Below are 22394 nucleotides of genomic sequence, written 5' to 3'. Positions count from 1 at the left end.
TTAATAGAATATCAACCACACACATCATGTTTCCTTTTAAAAGGAAATGTTGCCACTAACTTAAAGTTTGTGTAATTCCAGAAGGTAATGAGTTTAGCTTCATACAGTTATTTCCTGTATCTTGGAAAACATCTTTAGGAGTTCTGCAAACACTCTTCTGCGAATCTATTCAAGATTATACTGACTATATGAGAAATACTATTACATAAACAAAGTTAAAACATATGGGCAATTTCATCTTTCTCAGTTACGGCTGATTCACAGGCATAGAAAAAATATATTTGTGAAGACAATTTCACATCTTCAAATCTGAAAATTCACTACTGAGAAAGCTCTTCAAGGGGATGTTTAATTAAAACATGAGTTTTTCAAAAACCAAGAAAAATCTGACATACACTTGAAAACCAATTCAGTATGTACAAAGATTTTTATTGCTTTAAAACAAACCAAAATGCATGGTTGTGAAAAGGATCATCTGATTACCTAGATAATTATATCATTATGTTAACTAAATGAATTTCTTTTGATAAGAGCTTCGTGCTTTATTTTGTAGATATTATTTTACAGCTTTATTCTGAGACATTTGCTTCACTTACAAAATTAAAACTGAAAGATTAAATTATGCAGGCCCATCATGTAAATTAATGTTTCCAATTTTTTTCTTTCCATTTTAAAAAAAAATTGCGCACTATATATTGCAGGAACTGCCTTTCTCCAAAGTCCATAATATAATCCAGTTTCTAATACACACAAGAATTTGAGAGATTTGGCAGTTATACTAATTGCTTACAGGCAAAAATAAAGCTAGAAATACAATTTTTGCCACATCTTAATCTATTTCACTGATAAATAAGAATAAAACTGACATGTAGTGATGGATCATTGAACCTTAAACACACTTTGGAAATTTAAGCAGACATTAGGTGCATCTAAAATCACAGCCTCTTAGAAACGTCTTGCTCGTGGGAACACAAGCGAACTAGAACTTCCTAGAAGGTGTCACAAGTATTCTGTTTTCCACTTTGGAAAAGTTTTTTAACAGAGTCAACACAACTATAACAGTGTCTACACAACTGTGCACTGGGTATTTCTAAAAAGCTTTGAAATGGAAGAACCGCCTACTGCTTTAACATGTATTTAAGCCCAGTTACTACAAGCAAATAAAAAACTGCCAATGTAACAAAAGAACAAACATGCCAAGGATAACACCAAAATGCGACTGATCTGTCATTTCATACGGTGAGAAAGTTTTAACCTAAAAACTTCATTACTGAAGTAATATTTTAAATGTTTGAAGAGTGGCATCCTATTTCATGAATATTGAAAGATATACAGCAGGCCACTCATGTGACAACATTATGTTCCTATGAAATAGATGAAAAGTAATATGTCATGACCAGAAGCTACTGACAGATAAAGCCCTTTACTGAAATAGTCTTTTTATTTTATCCTGGAGTGGCAGGAAATTCATGATATGCTTATTTGGTTAATCCAAGTCTTGGGGGGGGGGGACGACAATCATTTCTCAACATAAAGATAGTAGATCAAACTGTGATTGAAAGGAATTGAAAGTTTATGGGGTTTGGGTTTTTTTAAATAACTCCTTCCTGTTTTTGGAGAAGAAACTAGTTTGGAAGCTATGAAAATAGACTGTAACATAGAAACTGTAAGTCTTGTGAAAAAATAGTTGTATATGTGTAAATGTATTGATATCGCCAAGTTAATTAGGGATGAATGCGTGGTTAAGTAAACCTGCTCCAGAAGTGTTTTACTATTTAAAAATTGTTTTTTATCCTAGATGCTATCGTTTTAAGCAAATTATATTTTAGAACCAATTATACATTACCACAGACTTGCAGCTGGGAATATTATTAATTTCTAGTGGAGACTCTTATTTGGCATTCAGATCTACTTAAACCTGAATGGCCATGGAAAGAGTCTTTCTTCCTCATTTTAAAAAAAAAACATTTAACTGGATTGAGACTCATCTATATATATTTGCGTCATTATATCAAAAGCTGAAGAAATGAAAGATACAGGAACACATAGTTATAAAGATAAATAAATATGCATCCCTGCAACCCTTTTTTACAAACATTTCAAGCCCTTTTCTTGTTACTGCTCATCCGTTTGCTGTCCTCAAGCCGACTAAGCAATGCAACTATTTATAATCAAAACCTCTTTCTCTAAATCATCAAAATCTCTCGTGTTCTTAAAAGGAAAACAGAAACACAGCACAGAGGGAACATCTGTCAACCCTATGCCTAATTTGACAGCATAAATATCCCCTCATAACACTAAGAAAATTTCAGCAGAAATAAGCCAAATAGAAACAAAAATGCAGTAATGGACAGACATGGTTTTAAAAAAACAAAACCTTCTCAGTGCATTGAGGATTGTTCACTGATAACCTTCACGAGCGAGTCCTCCTAACAGCGGAGACCGCAGGCAGCTCCCGCTTGCTACTGCTGGTTACACCACAGGCACGTCCTTGTCTTTAGCTTAAAGCAAAGCATCAAGTTCTCTGTGAACATCCTTGTGCTTCACAGTAGAAAGGATGAATAGCATCACTTTCTTCTAAGAAAACCCTATGAGAGCTCTGAAGACCAAACTGCCGGTGAACCTCTCTGCAGACAAGATCCGCACCGCGTGCCGTGCCCTGGCTGGAGGTCCATCCAGGGCTGCCCAACTCGCAGCATCTGAAGGGACGCACGACTGTCTATCCTCTTTCTCCTTCTTGGGTTAGCTCCAATAAAGAGTATTTTAATCAATGCCTTACGGAGTCTGAGTGCCTTTCTCACTGGGATCATAATGAACACAATGCCTTGCGCTGGTGCAATACACCTTTTTTAAGTTATAACACCACTTTAAAATATATTTTAATTAAGAACTTGCTTTCGGTATTCACATGATTTTTAAGGAATTTGTTATGAATTGGACTATAAAGGTGTGCACAAATATCCTCTAAAAGATAGCATATACCCCTATGTCTCAAATCAGCCTTGCTAAGAAAACCCACACCCACCAGATTTCAAGCTTACCTCTGTACACTTGGAACCTTTTGAGATCAACTTTTCTTAACATTAGTCTTGTAAAACATAATTCAAATTTGTTAAAGTGCATAAAAGGATATTTCAGAGCAGGTACTAGGTACCAGTTCATCAGCAGACCATGCTCTGTTAGTACTAGCCAAAGAATTCTTAAGCACCCACAACAAACCAAAGAACTGAACCTCCTTCCTCCTAACTCTGGCAATTCCATCATTTAAATAGCAGTATAATTAATTTATATTAGCTTGAATAAAGAAACGGGCTCTATGACTTTGATCAGCTATCATTATACAAATGGAATTATGGAATGAATGCATGTTTTTCACTTAACCTGTACACTAAACATGTATTTCATGTTCATGTGGAACAATTGACTTCTTTCCCTCTCAAAACTAATTTTTCAATACAAGTAGAATATATTTTTTCACAAGCTGAGTATTTAATTTGAAGTTGATAAGTAATGAATATTCCAAGATACATAATGAAGGAGTCTAGTTCAGTAAGAAAAGGGAAAAATGGATTAGAAAGACAAGGAAACTATGCAGCACGTACATTTTCAAGATAAAAATGTAACTGAACATGAGACTGCTCAGAAACCCCAAAATCTAGTAACAGTACTTGCCAAATAGATTGGAAATAGGGCTGGAAAAAAAATGGAATAAGCCAGTATGCCAGTTTGGGGGTTTGGCCCTGTTTTGTTACTTCCACCAAACTAGTGGTGAACAAAAACTCCCCATCTGCAGGTCTAAGCAACTATTTTAATCACTGCAATTTTTAAGAGGTAACTGAAGTTACTATAAAGTGAAATAATCATCAGAATATCCTCTACAAGCAAAAAAGAGTTTTCCAGCAAAAATCATCTAATTTCAGCACATCCAAAATAATTTGAAACATTAATAGTTGGACACTCTGTTGTGAGAATTTCTGCTTTGCAAGACGACCAGCTTTGAATATTTACTGGCAATGAACTGAGAGAGAATCTGAGCGATTTTTCTCCAGGCAATAACTGACCTGATTCCTTAAACAAGCTGCTTTTTTATTTCTAAAACCTAACAAAGCACTGTGATCAACAGATTTATTTTATTTATTTGTTCTTGAATGAAATGATTTTTCTTTGTTTCGCATCCTTGCTGTGCATTGGTTTAAAAAAAAGCATTCATAAAAGTTAAATGAGGATGAAGTAATGTTCTGTCAGTCTCAATTCGGTGAGAACTATCTTAGGTGAGTTACTCTATGCAACTCTTTCATACCATAATCAAATTAATCTAAACTCCTGGCAAAAAAGTTTTAAACAATGAGTCTCGTAAGGTTTTGTTTTAGTGATAGGTATTTTACCTTTACAGTATGTGGTAGCCCAAAGCACTTCTCTGTGTCTGATACAGAGGCCAGACTCATGTTCAAAACTTTCATATTTAGAAATCATGGATTTCTCTGAACTTTGACCTGTATGAAGCTTAAAGGGCATATCAGCTTCAGTGAAGAGCGCTGAATACTAATCAGTTGGGTTAGCCCAAGCCGTCTTCAGCTGGTGGTTGATACACACCCATGTTCATTGCAAAGAAATCCAACATCCCCACAGCGTTGCTTAAGCTGATGCCTTTGGATACAGTGGTCTATGATACACCATGCAAGAAAACCTCTGTTAACAGCCTAAAAGAAATAAAATGTTCTACACAGTAATACGGTGGAAGTATAGAAAAGATGCTGCTTATTTTGGTTGCAGGTATATCAGAGTTTGTATTTGCATTTTTGCCTTCCTAGGTGGTAACACATGGGCTATATAGAGATGGAAATGAACCATCTGTTTTAGTCAGCACTTGCACTTTTAGAATTGCTTCTCAAGTATAGTAAATGACTGTCTTGATGATTAAACAGGACAATAAGCACTGAAACTCATTTAGTTTATGTCACTGAAACTGACTGAATATTAAAAATGCTGTTTCAGGTGCCAACAGTGTAAATAATACTTCCTGATTCAGGGTGTTTATCTTTCACCAAATTTAGACTCAAAAATGACAAACTGCGACTGCAGTTCAGCTGTTGCATTTTTTCAGCTATTCCTCTGTCAAATCAGAAGCAGCGTTTCCATTTCCCGCAGGCGATTAAGGAAGGACGCTGCCAGGCATCGGCCCGACCATCTGCGGCTGAACTCCAAAAGCTTCAGCACAACTTACTGGTGTCTCCAGGTGCAAAGAGGAAAGTTTAAGACCTATCTGCAGAATATTTTTTCTGTTTAAACAAGTTTCTTTAAAACATATGTCTAGACTAACACCCCAAAGCAACTCAGTTTTTAAACAGGTCAAACTCAACGTGGAACAAATACACTACAGTGGTGTTCAACTTTTTTTGATTTCGGACTCGTGACAATTTCCAGTGGGCACATCAGTTCCAGCATCATGAGACTAAACTGCACCTCTAGAAGAAAGAAGTTTTTTGCATGCTAGAATCTCAAATCACCAAATCTCCCAATGAGTAAACAGAGTTCAGGGGTCTTCTAACACAGCTAAATTAACACACTAAATTAGAAAAGAATGGAGCAATTACAAAGGTGTGTGCAGCACCTGCTAAAATAGCACATGAATTCTTACCCTTTTTTTGTAATTAAAATGGAGATTACACAATAGTAGGGAAACATAAAGAGTTTAAACTTGATTTAACAGTGTAATAAAACCATAAAGACAGACTTCTCTCTACCATAGGTATTTGAGTTTTGCACAGCAGGAGGAAAACATCTTATCTTTTCTCCTAACTTGATTATTTTCCTTTTCTCTTGCCACCATGCTTTTCAGGGCAATATCTTTTTGTTTTCATACAGTCACCACTGAAATCTATGGGCATCCAAAAAGATCTAATTCATTTCAGGTATATGTGGGAGTACATGAACCAATGGAAACTTCATAATTGGACAACCTTGAGAATTCAATGATGAGATATTTTAATTGATAAAAATTTATGGTACTTCATGATAGAAGCTTCTATAATAAAATATAATTAAAACTTACAAAACTTAAAAATTACATTAATATAGACAATTTTATGTCTCCTGATAAAGTTACATTTACAAAACAGAACAATTATTAACTAAGAGAAAAGAAATGGAAAAGCACATGCACAAAATACAGCAAATAAAGGATAGCAATGGATTAAACCTCTTGTTAGGAACAGCAACAACAAGCTACACTTCCTCAAAATACCACTGCAGGCCTTCCCATTCGCACATGGCAAAGCAGCTCCAAAAAAATTCTTTATCCTGCATCAAAATTAGTTATCTGCACTTCTAGGATAGATCAAATTATTATAAACCTAGCAGAAACAAGAGTAGTTTTATAGACTACTCAGGTAAGTCAGTACACTTTCCTAAAACTAAATCACCTTAGAATGTATCGGGGAGCCGGAGGAATACAAAGAACTGGAGCGTGGCACTCTCCCAAGCTGCTTACAGTTTCTGTGACTTTGCTACCTGCAAACACATAGCCCTAAACTGAACGTTCCTAGCCCAGGTGCAGCCTGCAGAGTTTGTAGCTATCTCAGCTAATCTTTATTAGCCTCTACTGAACATGTGCAAACACATTTTTCAGGGCCTTTTAACTTGGCAAAACTTGGGTTTTTACAACATGAACAGCAAAAGGCATACACCTGGCAGGGACTTTACAGCCAAAGCATTTAAAAAATCAAATATTTTGAAAGAGGCAGAAGGAATTTTTTTTTTTCCAAAAAGAGCAAAAGAATTTCTTTTGCTGTTTTATTCTCAGAAGTTGTGGTCATTTTTTGAGTTACTTGAAAAAAATCCTTTTAAAACACATGGTTTCAGGCAGAAGCTTGGTAAAGTTAATAACGATTAACATGGTCTTTTGTAATACTTAGTCTGTAGCAATGCCAATTCTACAAATAGTATTAGCAATTTCTGCATCTTAAGTTAATGCAGCCACCTCTTGACTGAAACACGATGTTGTTTTTTTCCAGACCACAATCGCACAATTCACAGAATAAATAAGCGTGCACAGTCTCATAGTCAATAAACTATCTGATTTGGACAGCAGTTGCACTGTTGATTTAATAAATCTTTTCACAACTCCTTATCAATCACTACTTACCTGTTCTGAACAAGAGCACCTCCCAACAGCTGTTGCTTGGGATAAAACAGCGTGTGTACGGGGAGGTGGGCAGTGAAGGACGTTTGAGGGAATGAGTACCTACTTGCTGTTTTGCAACATAAATATCCTAGTTAGGATGACTCATGACCAGACAGGAAAGAGAACCCTTTTCATGAATAAAAAGTTCAATTTCTTTTTTTAAAATGACTGTTTTAGGATATACGACATTATGAGATCAGCAGCCTGTCATTTTGAGATCACATCCCAGATGAAGTCTATTGACAGTCAACGTATTTAGAAACTGCATTTTCTTTGTAACTGATTTACTGTGTAGAATACTACAAAATGCAAATATTATGAATAACTTGAATTTATCTTGACAATTATTGAACATAAGTCAAATCCACAATATTTTAGTTTATTCATTTCCTTCTAACACATTTACTGTTTCTTTTTCTAGTAAATGCAGAGAAAAGTGTTTAAGAATGCTTTAAAAGGCATTAAAAATTAATGGTTAAATTAAACCTTGTATGTAATAAATTAAAATAATTGTTATTTCCTAGAATGATGCTTTTCTTTTCCTCTAAGAACGTCTCGTTATTTTTCACTTTCTAAAATAAATGTTATGATCAGAAATAATTGCACAAAATCAAAAAACCAAAAGCATGTCAATTGTATGAAAAATATCCAAGGCCAGTGTTCAAAAGATCAGGTATATCTAGATTACCAAAACTCGATGATGTGGTGAGAAAACAGCATGAACAAAGCAGTGCATAAGATGAACTCAGCAAGAATCCAGGCAGATTTACCTGACAGTAGCATTGGGTCTTTGTCAACAGATTTGCGGACTTGGTCTGACTCTCCAGTTAAAGAACTTTCATCAATTTTAAGATCATTTCCTTGAATAAAGATCCCATCGGCAGGTAGGAGATCACCTTTCGGTAAGAACATGGTAATAGTGGCTTAGTAAGATTGCTTTTAGAACTGCATAATGATTTTTATTATAAAACAACAATTACATTAAAATGTAAAATGAAAGCAAAGGTGGAGGAACAGCTACCGCATTAGGTCATATTAGCCATATTATCCACATTAGTCCATATTACCCCGATTTTTCTCACAAACCTATAAGGGAAGGGCCTGTGTATTGCAAATATTTTTTGCCTAACGCTATCGCAGTATCAGATATGATAATCATCACAGTTCACATATGGTGAACTTAACCATAAAGCATCCAGTCACTAGAAATGCCCCGTTTGGGGAGAACTTGCAGGATTCATAGCACCGGAGCAGCCTCCCAAGCAGAGCGAGCATGGGGGCACAATTCCCTTTCACAGAGCATTTAAAAATAATTCCTTTTATTCCTAACTGAAAAGAAACCAAGCATGCCAAATATTGAAATCCTCCATGAAAGAGGATTACAGCTCTTGTCAGTGAAAGGTAGTGAAGATTACAAAAATAAGGCTACCAAAATGCAATTTTAGAGCAAGTATCTTAGATCAAGCTTTTCTTTTGCCCTAACAGCAAAAGGTAGGAATTATGCTACTACGGACAATAACACCACCACATAATTCTTTATGTTTTGAATCACGGACTGAGAAGTGAGTCCCAAACATACTTTATCTCGTTCAACAGGGGAATGAGGGAAGAAGAGAAGTAAATGAAGTTCAAAAAAGTAGATGCCTACTTGACAAAACTTACCATATTTCACCTGTGCAATGTCACCAACTACTATCTCTGCCACTGGGATCTGGATAACCTGTCCACCTCGGACAACAGTAAACTTCTGTTCCTGCTCAATACGGCTTTGAAGTCCACGAAACTGCTTCTCCTTGCTCCAGTCATTAAAGGCAGTGACGAGTACGACACAAATAACAGAGAGCAGGATGGCAGCACCTTCAATCCAGCCAGCTTCAGCCTCACCTTCATCCTCAGCTCCTCCTGCCGCAGTACCACATCCTGCAAAAACGGCATGAGGAATCGTTCAGTCAAGCACAGATTAGACTTATCAAGAAAAAGAAAAAAAAACTTGCTGTGAAATGACAAGGTGAAGGAATAGAATTGCTCTTCAAAGTACCACCTGCTACACAAAACAGGATAGAATGGAAAATAAAGTAGAAATAAAGATGTCTGAGGAAAAGGATATGGAAAAAATTTCAATAGGAAGTTTAGGTCTTCTATTTTTTCTACTGAAAAAATTATCCTGAGTAAACCCAAACTAAACAAACAGGAAAAGGCGGCACGGATTTTTTTATTTCATAGAAGGCTTGACAGCTTCCCCTGAGCCAGCAAGCATTTCCAAAAATACTAAAGACTTACTAAGGAGTGGCAACAAGAACTAAAACAATGAGTAACAGAACGCAATAGGATTAAATTGAGTTTAGGATTATTTAGGTGGAAGATTAGTAAAACAACAAAATACATGATATATGTAACTATCCAAATAGAATTTATATGTTTATGACTTAACTGATTAGTGAGTTTCCACTTTAGAAATATGAGAAACAGTGGTGATAATTTATAACATTGAAATATCTAAATTTCTGAGGACTGCCTAATAGGAACTAATCAGCAACCTAATAAATAACTAATAATGAACATATTACAGTCAGTAACTTCCTCACAAAGAAATATAGATATAGATACATGCTTATATAAAAACAGGTACATAATTTTTATCACAACTACCATAGTATTTAAAAAAATCATTCTAAATCTTAGTTATCTAAAGATCTAAGATCTAAATGTTTATTTTTTCATGAAGAAATAGCCTATGTAGGCACCTGGCATCAGCTTCCTGTCTTATCCAGGTATTAGGGCATTTAGCAACTTAGCAACTGTGTTGCTTCCCTTTATGACTAAAGTCTAATTTTGGAATATTCATCACTTGTCACATAATAGAGGGAATTAACAAGTAATTTGATTTCTACTTTTAAACCACAAAGATTTCCTTGCAACATAAGCATCATAACTCATTAACCAGCCAAGTGACTGCTCTTGCATAGAAAGAGTAACAAAGTTACCAAAAGTCAAAAAAAGAAAAACGTATTAAAGACTGACCCACACTAAGCGAACGGAAGGAAAATTTAAATAAACAGAGTTTTTACCAATTTCCTCTATAGTTTAAACTGAGTCTTATCCTAATTGAAAGGCAAAGTACATTCCCAAGCAAAAGGACTTTCCGAGCAAGAACGCACATGAACCACATGAGCTTTTACCTGTAGTACAAGACTGGTACTAAAGTAATCATTTTTGTAGCACCCAAGAAGGAAATTAAGCAACCTTTTGTAGGTTCAGTATCTTAAGTTGCTTAAAATCAGTAGCAATGCAATCTACAAAACACAGGTACAATTTGTTCCACTGCAGAAAGTTACTTTCTAGAAAGACTATTGAACTTTGCCTGTTTAACCTTTAAATCATCTTAAATGCTTGATTTTAGATCTCTTTTCCAGACCAGGAGCTTCACTTTTGCCTTGTTTGGATTAAGATGTTTCCCAGAGCACCTAATTCTGTTCGGGCAAATAAAAGAAAAAAACTCACTATTCATATTGCATTAGATATGATCTAGAATTAAGTATCACGAATATCCTATTCATTTTACCCAGCATACCTCCTTTCCCACTTCTCACAAAAAAACACAGCCTCAGTTTTTAATCTGAACTATACCAGCATACCTGAAAAATCAACCCTTTGAAAGAGACAAACCATCATAAAAATCCCATTATGCCTCTGGACATATATGTAGACTAATTTTATTGTTAGCTGAGTAAAATATCCTCTAACCACAGCAGAAAGCTATCAGTTTTGATAAAGTCATTGCAATTATTCCAAAGAATTACTAGGTCAGTCGGATGACAGCTCGGCAGTGCATGCTAACCTAGCATTAACACATGGTATTTCGATTGGCTTGGAGAACAGGATTTCTGTGATCCCTTCAGGAAAAAAAAGCTTATCTGTGAAAATAGTTTAGTATAAAAAATACATTCTGACAAATAGACAAAAATAAAAACACCGCTTGACTTGAGCAATGGAATTAATGATGTATGCATGTGTTATCAGAATGGACCGATTTCTATGTTGATATAAACAATACCATTCCTAATATGTTCAAATAACCACAAAAAGTAGTCTAACATAGCATGTAAATGATACAAGATGTTATTATCAAGGTGAAAGGAACTGTGTTTACTCATAGATAATGCACAAAGAACATAATTCATTCTTCATATTACAGCTGAACAGTAAGAAAATGAGAAAATTTGGAAAAAAACAGACTGAGCTCAAGTCAAGTCCTTGGAAAGTGTCCCTAAATTTGACAAGCTTCAGGATTGAACAATGATTCATGATTTTACTTTTAAAATGCTGTGAAAATTCTCCATAACCCAGTGAAAACCACAGGGATTCAAATGCGCTTCATGTATTTTCCGTTCATTCAATCAAACAAAGCTAAACTCAAATGCAGGAAAGGTATGTTGAGGGGAGGAAAGAAATTTTGGGGGAGAGCACCATTAGAAGGGAAATTAAGTTATAGACATGGTCAAAAATACGAGTTTTAGATGGATGGAAGAGATGCTGAGTTACTTTTAATATCCTCTGTGGTTGAAATTCAGCCTGGCTTCTGTAACACTATAAATAGGTGTTGCTGGCGAAGGTGCCCGTTGGCCAGGTTAAGTGACAACACCAAGAGGCAGACTGACCCCTCGAGGCGACAGGAGCAGGAAGTGGACAGCTCACCCTCTTTTTATCCAGCGTGACTCAGGATTAAAATAGTCAGCCCGGATACGAGAGGCACCAATTCAATTTCTCTCTCTCTCTGTGGATCTGAGCTCAGCACGTGATGTTGAGGACCGCAGTCAAGTTGGTCGGACCCAAACTGGAATCTAAGCCTGCTCGTGGCTATAGTTGCTCCTGGCCTCCCGACCAGCCCACCATGCCCTGTTTTAATCCCTATCTGCTCAGGCTGATGAGGGAATTTAATCCTCAGCTCCCAGGTGTCAGGTCAATGGTGGTCCTCGCTGTCAGAAAAAAACCAGTACCTCATTATCGGTATGTTTTAGGTACAGCCCAATCCATTCACCTGCCTTCAAAATCAGGAGGAAGCAGAATTTCAGGTGTGTAAGGAACATGTGAAATTAAAAAAAGCCACCTGCCTTTCAAGAGATGACCTAGCTGGCAAGAAACGTTTTATTGAACTATGTTGTGGTTTTGTTTCAAACTTATCTTTTCCATTTTAATAGAAAATAAATATAAATATTGAACAGAAAATAAATATAAACGTTCCCTTTTAATAGAAAAAATGGAAATTTGAATCTCTATTGCTATATGTTTGTAGAATTCTTTTTCATATACTTAAGGAAAAAATTCTTCTCTGTTTTTTCTCCTCTGCCATTATACCACACAGTTTTCTCAAAATTACAGAAAGAGCTATATGCACTTATAGGAAGAAAATGTATGGATTCATAGGAGAAAAAAACACTTATGCTTTCTATACTATACATCTTATATGGTCTGTTCTCTTTTCCCTAGTACACAGTAATATAGTATCAACTTTATACACAAGAGGAAAAAAAAAAGGAATATAAATAAGACAAACAAAAGAGGAAAAAATAATATGCCTCAGCAGACCATGCAAAATGTAGTTTAAAGTATCTAATGTATACAAGGATTGTTCATATGACCTTTAAAAATTGTGTTAAGATCTAAGATTGCTGTTAGGCTTTCAAAAGGTAGTACCTGGTTCATGACATTACTGCAAAAAATACTTGAGATTTTATTACTGAAAGGCAGAGATGGAAAAGCCTCATGAAAGTATTTTTAATATGCCTGTAGATTATGTGAATGTAGTATGTTTTAATTCCAAGATGATGAATTGTGAGATAGTCATTTAAAATTTGTTCAACATAGGTTCTATCCATCAGAGAAGTCATTTTCAAAAAGTGATCAAGTTTTTAATACAGAAACATTTTCTACCCTAACTGTGAACACATGCCATATGTGCGTGCGTTCCCAAAAGTCCCATCCTCATGAGACAGAAAATGCATACTTAGTTTGAAACTGAGAATATACAGACTTGACTGCAAGTCAGGAATGTGAAGGGCTGTAACTTCTTTAGCACAGAAAAAGCAGATGAAGTCATAGCAGTGGCTTAGCTTATCCAAAAAGAGTGTGCGAGAAAATACAGGTGAGCCTCCCACCCACTGAGGAGTGGGAGGACCTGACAGAGGGGCTGAAAGAACGTTCAGAAACAAAACGGGATGTGTCCTCCAAAGAGTATCTCAAAAGATCATCATCAAAAAATTGCGGAAACAGAATTTTAAAAGCTTAAAATTTGACCAGAAATAGGTCAGCAAAGACTGTTGAAAGACGGTTCTACAGAAAGGAGATGAAGGGAAAAGACATACATCAAGGGTAAAGAGGGTTCAGGAAAAAATAGGAGAGTAACTGAAACCAACATACATAAGCAGTATATCCAAAATCACACCACCCTGGGTTTTAATCTCATCGGCTAAACCTGGACACATCTCTGCCAGCAACCTGGGAGCAAGAGCTGTGGGCTACAAAACGTGCCCGAGAACCTGGGAAGCTGAACGGTGAAGCTGAACTCACCTGGGCAGTGAGTCGGTGCGCGAGCCCTTCCAGGCACGCGCTTCAGTGCCACTCATTTCAAAACTAGCCTGAGAAGCCTTCTCTGCACTGGCAACATTTTAACTATATGTAAGATTTTTGGAAGAAAAAATAGGAAAGGAAAATGGAGACATGGCACATGGGAAGGCAGTTGTATGATGGAAAAGACGTTATCATAAATATCATATACGTTTGTCATAAGCGGAAAGTGAGAAAGGCTGGGAAAGCTTATCAGAGCAGATTAAAATGCACGGATAAGATGGTAAGCAAGGAATTTCACTGGTACTGACAGGGAAAGATTACCTTGGCTGATGATATTAATCCTCCTTTGAATGTGGTGAAAGCCACGAAGTGGGAAGGGAGGAGGAAAATGCCCCTATTTGTGAGGGAGCAGCATCTGAGAGTTGCCAGATCATTTGCAGTTGGAAGCTGGACTGCTTTCAAGTTCACAGACACCACTTCAACACACATGTTCCTCATAATATCAGTCAAACCAGGGCAAATACAGAAAGAGATGTATAAGCACTGTGCGGCTAAAAAGAATATCTTTTTATATATCTTATATCCTTTATATCTTATTTATATTTTTTTTATCTCATATATCTTTTAAATATCATCATAGATATGAAGAGATTTTCTACAGCTGCTTGACTGGGATAGTAATTGTAATTAAAAACCATATCACCTTAAGCTGGACCATGGTAATTTTTAAATCAGAGAAAGTATACTTATAAAAAAAAAAAATCAGAACATCTGTATCCCTAAGTCCCAACCTACAGTGCATACCTCTCAGCTACTCATTTCAACCTACACATTTCTATTTTTAAGCTGAGAATACCTCGTGGCATTTAAATTCCCTAGGAAAATCTCATAACGCCCCCAGAAGCAATTTTTTTAGTCAGTCAAACTGTTTTTGTCATCAGAAAGACAAGAGTTCCTGCGCTTAAAACTTTTTATTTAATAGCTTTCTGTAAAGTCATTTTTCCTTAGCTGCAACTCCAGCATTGATACCATTAAAGCCAATTGAGCTGCTCTCAGTTACAGCTTTTTATTAATAGAGCTGGATTCTTGTTACTAACATCACAAGCGGTGTTACTTATTTCGTCAAATGTATTCATCTGGGTAGGAATAAGAACAATAACCAAAAAATTATGTAATAAAGATCATAAACTCCCTTCCTTATCAAGATCTATAAGTTGCAAAAGATACTGCAATGTTTATGTGAAAAATTCCTTTTTGCAACTTATCGTTTGCCATTAAATTAGTGCGAAGCGAGACTGCCTGTTCCTGAACCGCTTTGCGGGACGGCGCAGGCAGGCGCCGAGGCCCTTCCGCGTGGGCAGGAGCCCAGCCGGCCCTCGGGAGCCACTGCCTGACCTGAGCTTCCGGCCCGAAGGGCTTCCTCTCCTCCGCCCCTGCTTTTCAAGGACTCCTTCAACCACAAAAAATATTTTCTAGCCACGTGTAGCAAGTCGAGTGCGTTTTCCAGAAACACGCTGGTCGCTGTGAGCGGTTGAGCAGAAGGGATTTCCTACAATGAGGTGTTTCTACAACACAGGTGTAAGGTTTCTGATGCTCGCGTAGGCAGCAAGCGTGATTTCAGAACACTTACTTGAAAACGCTATTAGACTTGCCCACTTTGCGGTGCTTCAGCTGGTTACACAAGACCTCCGCTGCGGCTGAAAGAAGATACTGTCCCCGAATGCCAGTTACGTAACCTTCAACTTCAGAGTTCAATATTAAATATTTACACCTATTTCGACATTTTCGTTCAAGGAAACAGCACTGCAAGCACATACACACGTCCTCAGCCTCACCACAACCATTGGTGAGCAGAGAAATGCCGACTAAAATATCCACGCAAGCCCAGGAGAGCAGGCTTCTTCAGACCGGCACCTGCAGGAGAACAGCTTTTGGGGGCACCAGTCAAGAGGACGGGGTTTAACCTCACCAAAGGCAACGCAGGAGAGCCGGGCCGGGCACTTACTCCTGCGTCACACTCGGTTCCCTTTCCTTACGCTGCCGCTTAGCAAGCAAGGTCCACACGGCAATCGTCATCTGGAACCCTGTTCTTGGGGGTAGCAGGGGAAATCCTCGACAACCGAAACCAGAGTTGTATGGTACATTCCTCAGCACTGGAAAAAGGCTGGAAAATACGGTCAAATATTTGATAGGTAAAACAACGTGTTCAAGTATGATAGTCAGACCAGGGAAGTTGCCCTCTGTGTTTATTCATATGAGCTCAAGTGCCAGTACTGAAAGAGGCTTTGCAAGGTCACGTCCTAACAGAGTTTCACTTGCTACTTTTGGAGTATACCCCTGGGAAACAGGTGAGAAGATCTGATATTTCATCCCAGAGCTCTACATCTCATTACTTCACGTCCCCACTCAAGAGCTAAGAAGTGCGCAGTGTTTGGCGACTTGGAACACTATCTAATTAACGATATCTAAAAGCAGCCCAATTTGGTCCACAATTTACACATCTCTAATGAAGAGAAGGCATCTATGGGACTTAATTTTTTGCTGCCCAGCACAGATTTGTAGGATCCAGATGTAGGTCACTTTACATTATGAAACAAGTATTTCATTTGCCGGTCCCATATGACACAATTGTTGCGTGTTTTGCACTTTACAAGTTCTTAATGTGTTCTTACTGAAGCCAGCTCAAGTCTTAAACTTATGTTATCAATCACTATTGCTGACATCCAGTAATGAATTTGCTCCCTAAGCATACTTTGTGCTTGTGAACAATATCGAACAAATAAATTTGAAATAGTTGAGCAAAACCAGAGTCAAAACATTCTTTGGACAAATGACATAGCCTGACAACTGATGTTCCATCTCATCCCATCTGTATTTTGGCAGTGATGCACATATTTTTTTTTCCAGCTCACAATGCATATAGCATCCTTCCCATATTTTCTTTAAAGTTACCAGTTCTTGGCAGAGAGTGATACTTAAATCGGGTTTTCCTTGCTGACTTTGAGATTTTGTGCATGAACCTATTTTTTCCTTCTCGTTGCTTCTTACAGAGATACCTAATAATGTATGATATTTCTAGATCTGTATTTTCAGATTTTCAAATTCAATATTGGATGAGCAGAACCTCACAGATTCTATTCCATCCAAAAGACGATGGTCCCCAGGGAAGTGGGGGATAGAGACTCAGAAAACAGCCAGTCAGCCAGACTTTATATCCAGCTAGAAAACTGGGAGGTTAAGAATCAAGAAGTTTGTAATCAGGAAGTTTCAGAAGAAAATATCTACTGAATAAAATTTTAGCGCAGTCTTGACTTATCTAGAAGTAGGCCATTTGTGAGCATTTTAGAATAAGGTAAAAACTAGGATAAACATATTATAAAACAACCAATACAATATATTTTCATCCAAGCAGTCATAAAAGAGCAATTAATTTCACATAATTATGTTTTCAGTAAATATGTTTGCAGTGCAATACAGCTAGAATTTGCAAAATAAATGTTTTCACAAATTATCAGAAATACTTATTCTACAATAATAAACATAAAAATGAATTGCTAAATGAATGAGACAGTAAAAACTTTTTTGAAAAAGACAAAATAATGATGCAAAATAATCTCAAACTCTGTAAGTAATTAATTACGTAAAGGTTAACTGAGAGAAGTAAAGACTATCAGCCCGGTCAGATTGTCAGGGCTCTGGCTACCCTAGGAAGGATTTGCCAAGATAACTGTAACCATAAACTTTTCTAGTACAGATGCAGTTTATACACAGCTTATATGTCTGTTGGCATAACCTGTAACTGTTCCATAAAAAAACCCTGCTTTTTTAATTATTATTTGTGTCTACAGAGATACTGACAAATTTTAAATCAAACGTAAAAAGCATTTACATTTGTCAAAACCAATTGTTTCTGTTGTAACACTTTATTTCAGTACACATCATCAATGTCCAGAATGGAATTTCTGGGTAAGGATGAAGGTTTCTTTGCGTTCACCCTGGACGTATGGAAATGGCATTCACACCCCAGTCGTACAAGCCTTAACCGAATGCTGAGCTGCACATGCAAAGTATGTGCAATGATTGCTCATCTAGAGAGTAACTCTTCTTCAGTCCATAATTTTATGAAGAGTGCCAATAATCTGCAATCCCATTGCCCAAAAGTTAAGAAATTCTCCACGTTTAAGTCATCGCTCCAAAAAAGCAGACCAGACGCTTAACCTGTTAACAAGCAGGCGCTTAACTTGCTAACAAGGTCTTAACTTTAAACACTCCTGCCTCTGTCATTAGGTTTAGACTCTTTTCTAAGGGTTTTTCATGGGAGAAAAAAAAAAAGAGAGAGCTTGGTTTAGTTCTAATGCAGAATGAAAACATGTATCAGTATTTTGCAATGAAATTTTGTTCAGTGGCCTGTCTCAGTATCTACAGTTTGGGTTTCTGGGGACAGTTTTGAACAGACGCTGAACTCTGAAGTGATTCAGCTATATCAGAAGAACGTTTACGTTTAGAGTGAATCAACAACAGGGCAAACCAATTTGCAGAAAAGAAGAACATGCAGCACAAACGTGGCATTCCCTTCCAATGGTGACATGTCAGGACTATGAGAAAACTGAATGTAATAGGCAAACTCAATTTGAAAGATATACATACTAAATGGAATTAATAACGTAGGAGACTGCGATCTCAGAGAACTCCAAATCACACAGCCGGAATACTAATATAAATGGTAGTGGTTGACTCAGAGTTTTTTTTTTTTTTTTTTAAAAAAAAAGGAGGGGGGCAGGGACAGGGAAAGGAATGCCTTTTTTCGTGATCATATATTGTAAGCACATACTTGAAATAGGCCATTATGCCAATGCAAACAAAACATTATGAATAAATCTGAAAGGTAGAAATTAGAATCTCTGTTAGCTTGATATTAGTCCTGACGTAGCTGTCCATATGAATGCTGACATTTTTTCATTTGGATAAATTCAAGGACGTTTGAGTTACAATTCTATCCTTGCTATAAGAAAAAGCTGCATAGGGAATGCTGCAACTACTGGGGTAAAGTTATCTTAGCAGGGTCTTATTAAACAGAGAAGTCCCCTTTAGGGCCTGAACAAACTGCTGAAAAGATGTACAGTCACAGGAAAACATGCTACATTTGGAGTCCTAACTACCTGGGCACTCTGAGCAACCAAGCCGGAGAGCTAGAGCGGCGGCTGTTGAAGGAGTCTCTACAAGCAGAGCAATGCTCCCATTTCTCCTGCCGCAATCCTCGACAGCTGCCGCGGCCTCCTAAATGCAGCTGCACGAAGAGGAGCAGGCGAACGCTTCCTCACCTACCGCTCCCAACGCAGATCATCGAAAACACCCGGCAGCACAGAAGCCTGGAAATCGACAACTGCTTAAGCATAAACTGGTTATCATCAAGGCACTTGAATTGGATAGACCTTTTCCTAAGTAAAAACTTAAGTAAAGCATTAGAAATCAGTATAGAGCAACAAATGCTTCTGAATACACAATCAGACTGAAAGTTGTCTTTCTTGCTTACTAAATCCTTATAAATCAGCCTCATTTTCTTTCTGACTGAAGCAGAACATTTAGAAGAATTAAAGGTTTTGAGGGTGACATCTGCCTGAGTAATGAATGCTTGTACTGTTTCATCACTCTTTGGTTGTTTTCTAATATAAACAAAAAGTACTTGTTTCCAAAAAACATTCCTTTTTTTTTTTTTTTTTTTTTTTGCTTTAAAACAATATGTTCTAACCAAGATGACTGTATTGAACAGATACACTACGAAAGCTTGCAAGACAGTATTGAAAAAGTTGATTTTGCCTAGAAAACTGGATAGGCTTTTCATCAGATCTATTAAAAATTGAATTGGGGTACAACATGAAATTGTGATTGCGGACCAATAGGCTTCTTTGCATATCTACAGCATTTAAAGACTAATTCTCAACTTTTTTCAACCTACCAACCCTGCAGAGAGAATGAGTTACTAAGAACTGCTTACTAATTTCAGTTCTTAGAGGTCCACAGACCACAGGCTGAAAGTCACTGAGTAAGAAAATGTGCAACCACGTGGCTTACGCAATCTTACACAGGCAAGATACTGCAAAATCAGAAAATTAAATGCGTGCTCTTTTGAGCTTAGGCTATGGCGATGTGCTCTGGAGTCAGTTCTTGATACACCTCATCCTCTTTCAGTGTCATTACTTCCCCATTCATCTGTCATATTCAGGTGAACAAGAAAAACAGGTCGAAAGAGATGCGGAAGATTTATAGACCTCAGCCACAAAACAAGCTCATAAACTGCAGTGTTTATTACATTTATTAAATATCCAGGCTTCATCATTTGTGCTATAAAGCAATAAGAGGTGAAAAATCATGTCAGTAAAAGATTAAACACTGTAATGTATGTCTTGCACCAGAAGGCATTAAAATGCTCTACCAACACCAGCAAGTCTTATGGCCTAATAAGAGGAGATTTGCAGTGCAAATCTAGCTGCTACGGAAACATGCTTCTGAATCACATTTTCCAGTTTAATTTCATGGTAAAGGATTCCAGACTATGCACTCCCACAAACCTAAGTGGGGACAATCAGAAGATTAATTTCCAAAGTACACTCCAGATCCAAAATAAAACGCTAATACAGATGCATCCAAAACAGGCTAAAGCTACAGTTAATTAGAATATTCATTAAAAACATATATTCTAATATATCGTATATAAACTTTGGTTTCAAACAATGCATAGTTTTTTAAGAATCTAAAAGTTTATGAATACTTAACTGAAATAAGATAAACAGCATATCCTAGAGAGAAAAGTCAGAACTATTTATGTAATAAATAAATAGGAATCAATATTTTCAATTGTTGCTTTTCTACCAGGATACATACCTATCTAAAGAGCAGTATCATTCAGTGCCCCAACACACAGTATTGGTGCTATCACATTAGGTATAATAGATACGGACTGTAACAACAAACACTCACTTGTCTGCGCTTTATTTCTTACCAGAAGGATTCTGCAGAGCGTGTGGGTGTGCGTATGGGAGTGATCTGTTATCTGTCTTACTGGAAAAGTTTAAAAAAGAAAAAACTCAAGGGTACCTAAACAGATTTGAAGTTCAGCGATTTTAAGACTGTTTTGCCAAGTACCCAGTTCAATGACTGATTATGCACGTGGGTGCACTTACTTCATGCTGAGTGTTAGATACTGTGTCCCAAAGGCCTGCTTTATTGTGGCGGGTTTCACTAGAATAAGAGCAGCAAAGCGCTCAGTATTTGCCTTGTCATCAGAGTTTTGTTGTTCAAAAAAGTGCACCTGCCTTATTTCAGCCATCTGTGGTTAAACACTTTTTCCAGATAATTTTTTCCATTCTGATCCAAAGGCACCAACAGATATGAATGATCACTGCACGCAGACTTTGGGTTTTCACACTGAATATTCGAATTTGTGCAGACTAGTGGGCAAACAGCACCCTCCTCTGAAACTGCAAAAGAATCCCATCACCTGATCAAAAGTACTTTCAATTAAAAAAATGGCACATAATAGAAAGGTGACTTTGTGAATTTGAAAAATACCTGAGATCTTAAAACTACCAAATTAGAACAGGTTTTTGAATTCACAGTTAAATCAGAAAATGCTCCAAATTCTTGTACTTTATATTACAATATGTTATAAGCTGTTAATGTTAACTTTTGGTAGAAAAGATGTTTTCACAGCTTCCGAGTGCTCATTCCCTTGGGGTAAATCAGATTTTTTTTTTTAATCACCACATAAATTGTTTTAAAAGAACAGTTTGGCTTCCTTTGTCAAGTTCAGTGCAGTCCTGGTATTCCTCTACGTTATTGGTATGGTGTTCAAATTTTAAGTTCCTATTGAAAAGGCCAGTCAAGTTCCTATAAAATGCTGTATATTGGTATTTATAATCAAGTTGTCTTCAAGCAAGTAAAATATGGCTCAAAATGTAACGTGGTTAATTGGTCTTCATATACACGTAAAACATAACAGGAAGGCAATGTGTTTAAATTCTCACGAGGGAAATTTATGTTTTTCCCTGGGAATAACTGTCTCACTGCCCAGACACTTAAATCATCCAGGAACGATGCAGAACTTTCATCGCTGGAAATTTTTAAAAATACGGATGATAAATTTCCGTCCAGCCTGGCTTTAGCGTTGTTGATAGCGCTTTGGGGTTCGGGGACAGAGTAACGGACCTGGGGGACGCCCTCGGGCGGGTTTTCTCGCGCCCGGCACGCTGCCCCTTCTCCGCTGCCGGCTGGGCCAGGTCGCCGATCCCGGTGCCTGCGGAGGAAGCGGGCCGGAGCGCTGCCGGTCCTGCCCGAGCCCTCCGAGGTCTTGGCGCCACACGCGTAGCGCACGGCAGACACCACTCACCTGCCCTGTCCGGCTCCGCAAAAAGACCAGCGGCAGCTGCCATCGCCGCTCCGGACGCGGCCCGGCGCCGGCAGGCCCGAGCTCCCGCACTCCGGCTCCGGCTCCACACTGCCTGGGCTCACGCTGCTGCACCTAGTCCTGGCTTTGCGGGAGGCAGCTTCAGCGATGGGGTTCTGGCAGAGCGAGCTCTTCCCAAGAGGCAAATATTTCTGTTTCCCTTATTTTCCAGGATGCCAACTGCTTCATCGCTTGCACTGA

At 37.6% G+C, this 22394-nt stretch overlaps 1 protein-coding gene across 4 annotated transcripts in view; it reads right to left on the bottom strand.

Moving 5' to 3' along the window:
• The window catches only part of ATP2B2 (ATPase plasma membrane Ca2+ transporting 2), a 180197-nt gene that overhangs the window by 92771 nt on the left and 65032 nt on the right, over positions 1-22394 (bottom strand). For all 4 annotated transcript variants that reach the window (XM_026061170.1, XM_026061168.1, XM_026061169.1 and 1 more), the window contains exons 3-4: positions 8846-9103; positions 7954-8079 (exon numbers count right to left, since the gene is read on the bottom strand). In XM_026061170.1, the coding sequence (XP_025916955.1) occupies positions 7954-8079; positions 8846-9103 (384 nt within the window). The remainder of the gene's footprint in view (positions 1-7953; positions 8080-8845; positions 9104-22394) is intronic.

The sequence above is a fragment of the Apteryx rowi genome, unplaced genomic scaffold, assembly GCF_003343035.1.
Source record: "Apteryx rowi isolate R43461 unplaced genomic scaffold, aptRow1 scaffold_177, whole genome shotgun sequence".
In the NCBI taxonomy this organism is placed as follows: domain Eukaryota; kingdom Metazoa; phylum Chordata; class Aves; order Apterygiformes; family Apterygidae; genus Apteryx; species Apteryx rowi.
This window is presented reverse-complemented; position numbering and strand designations above follow the sequence as displayed.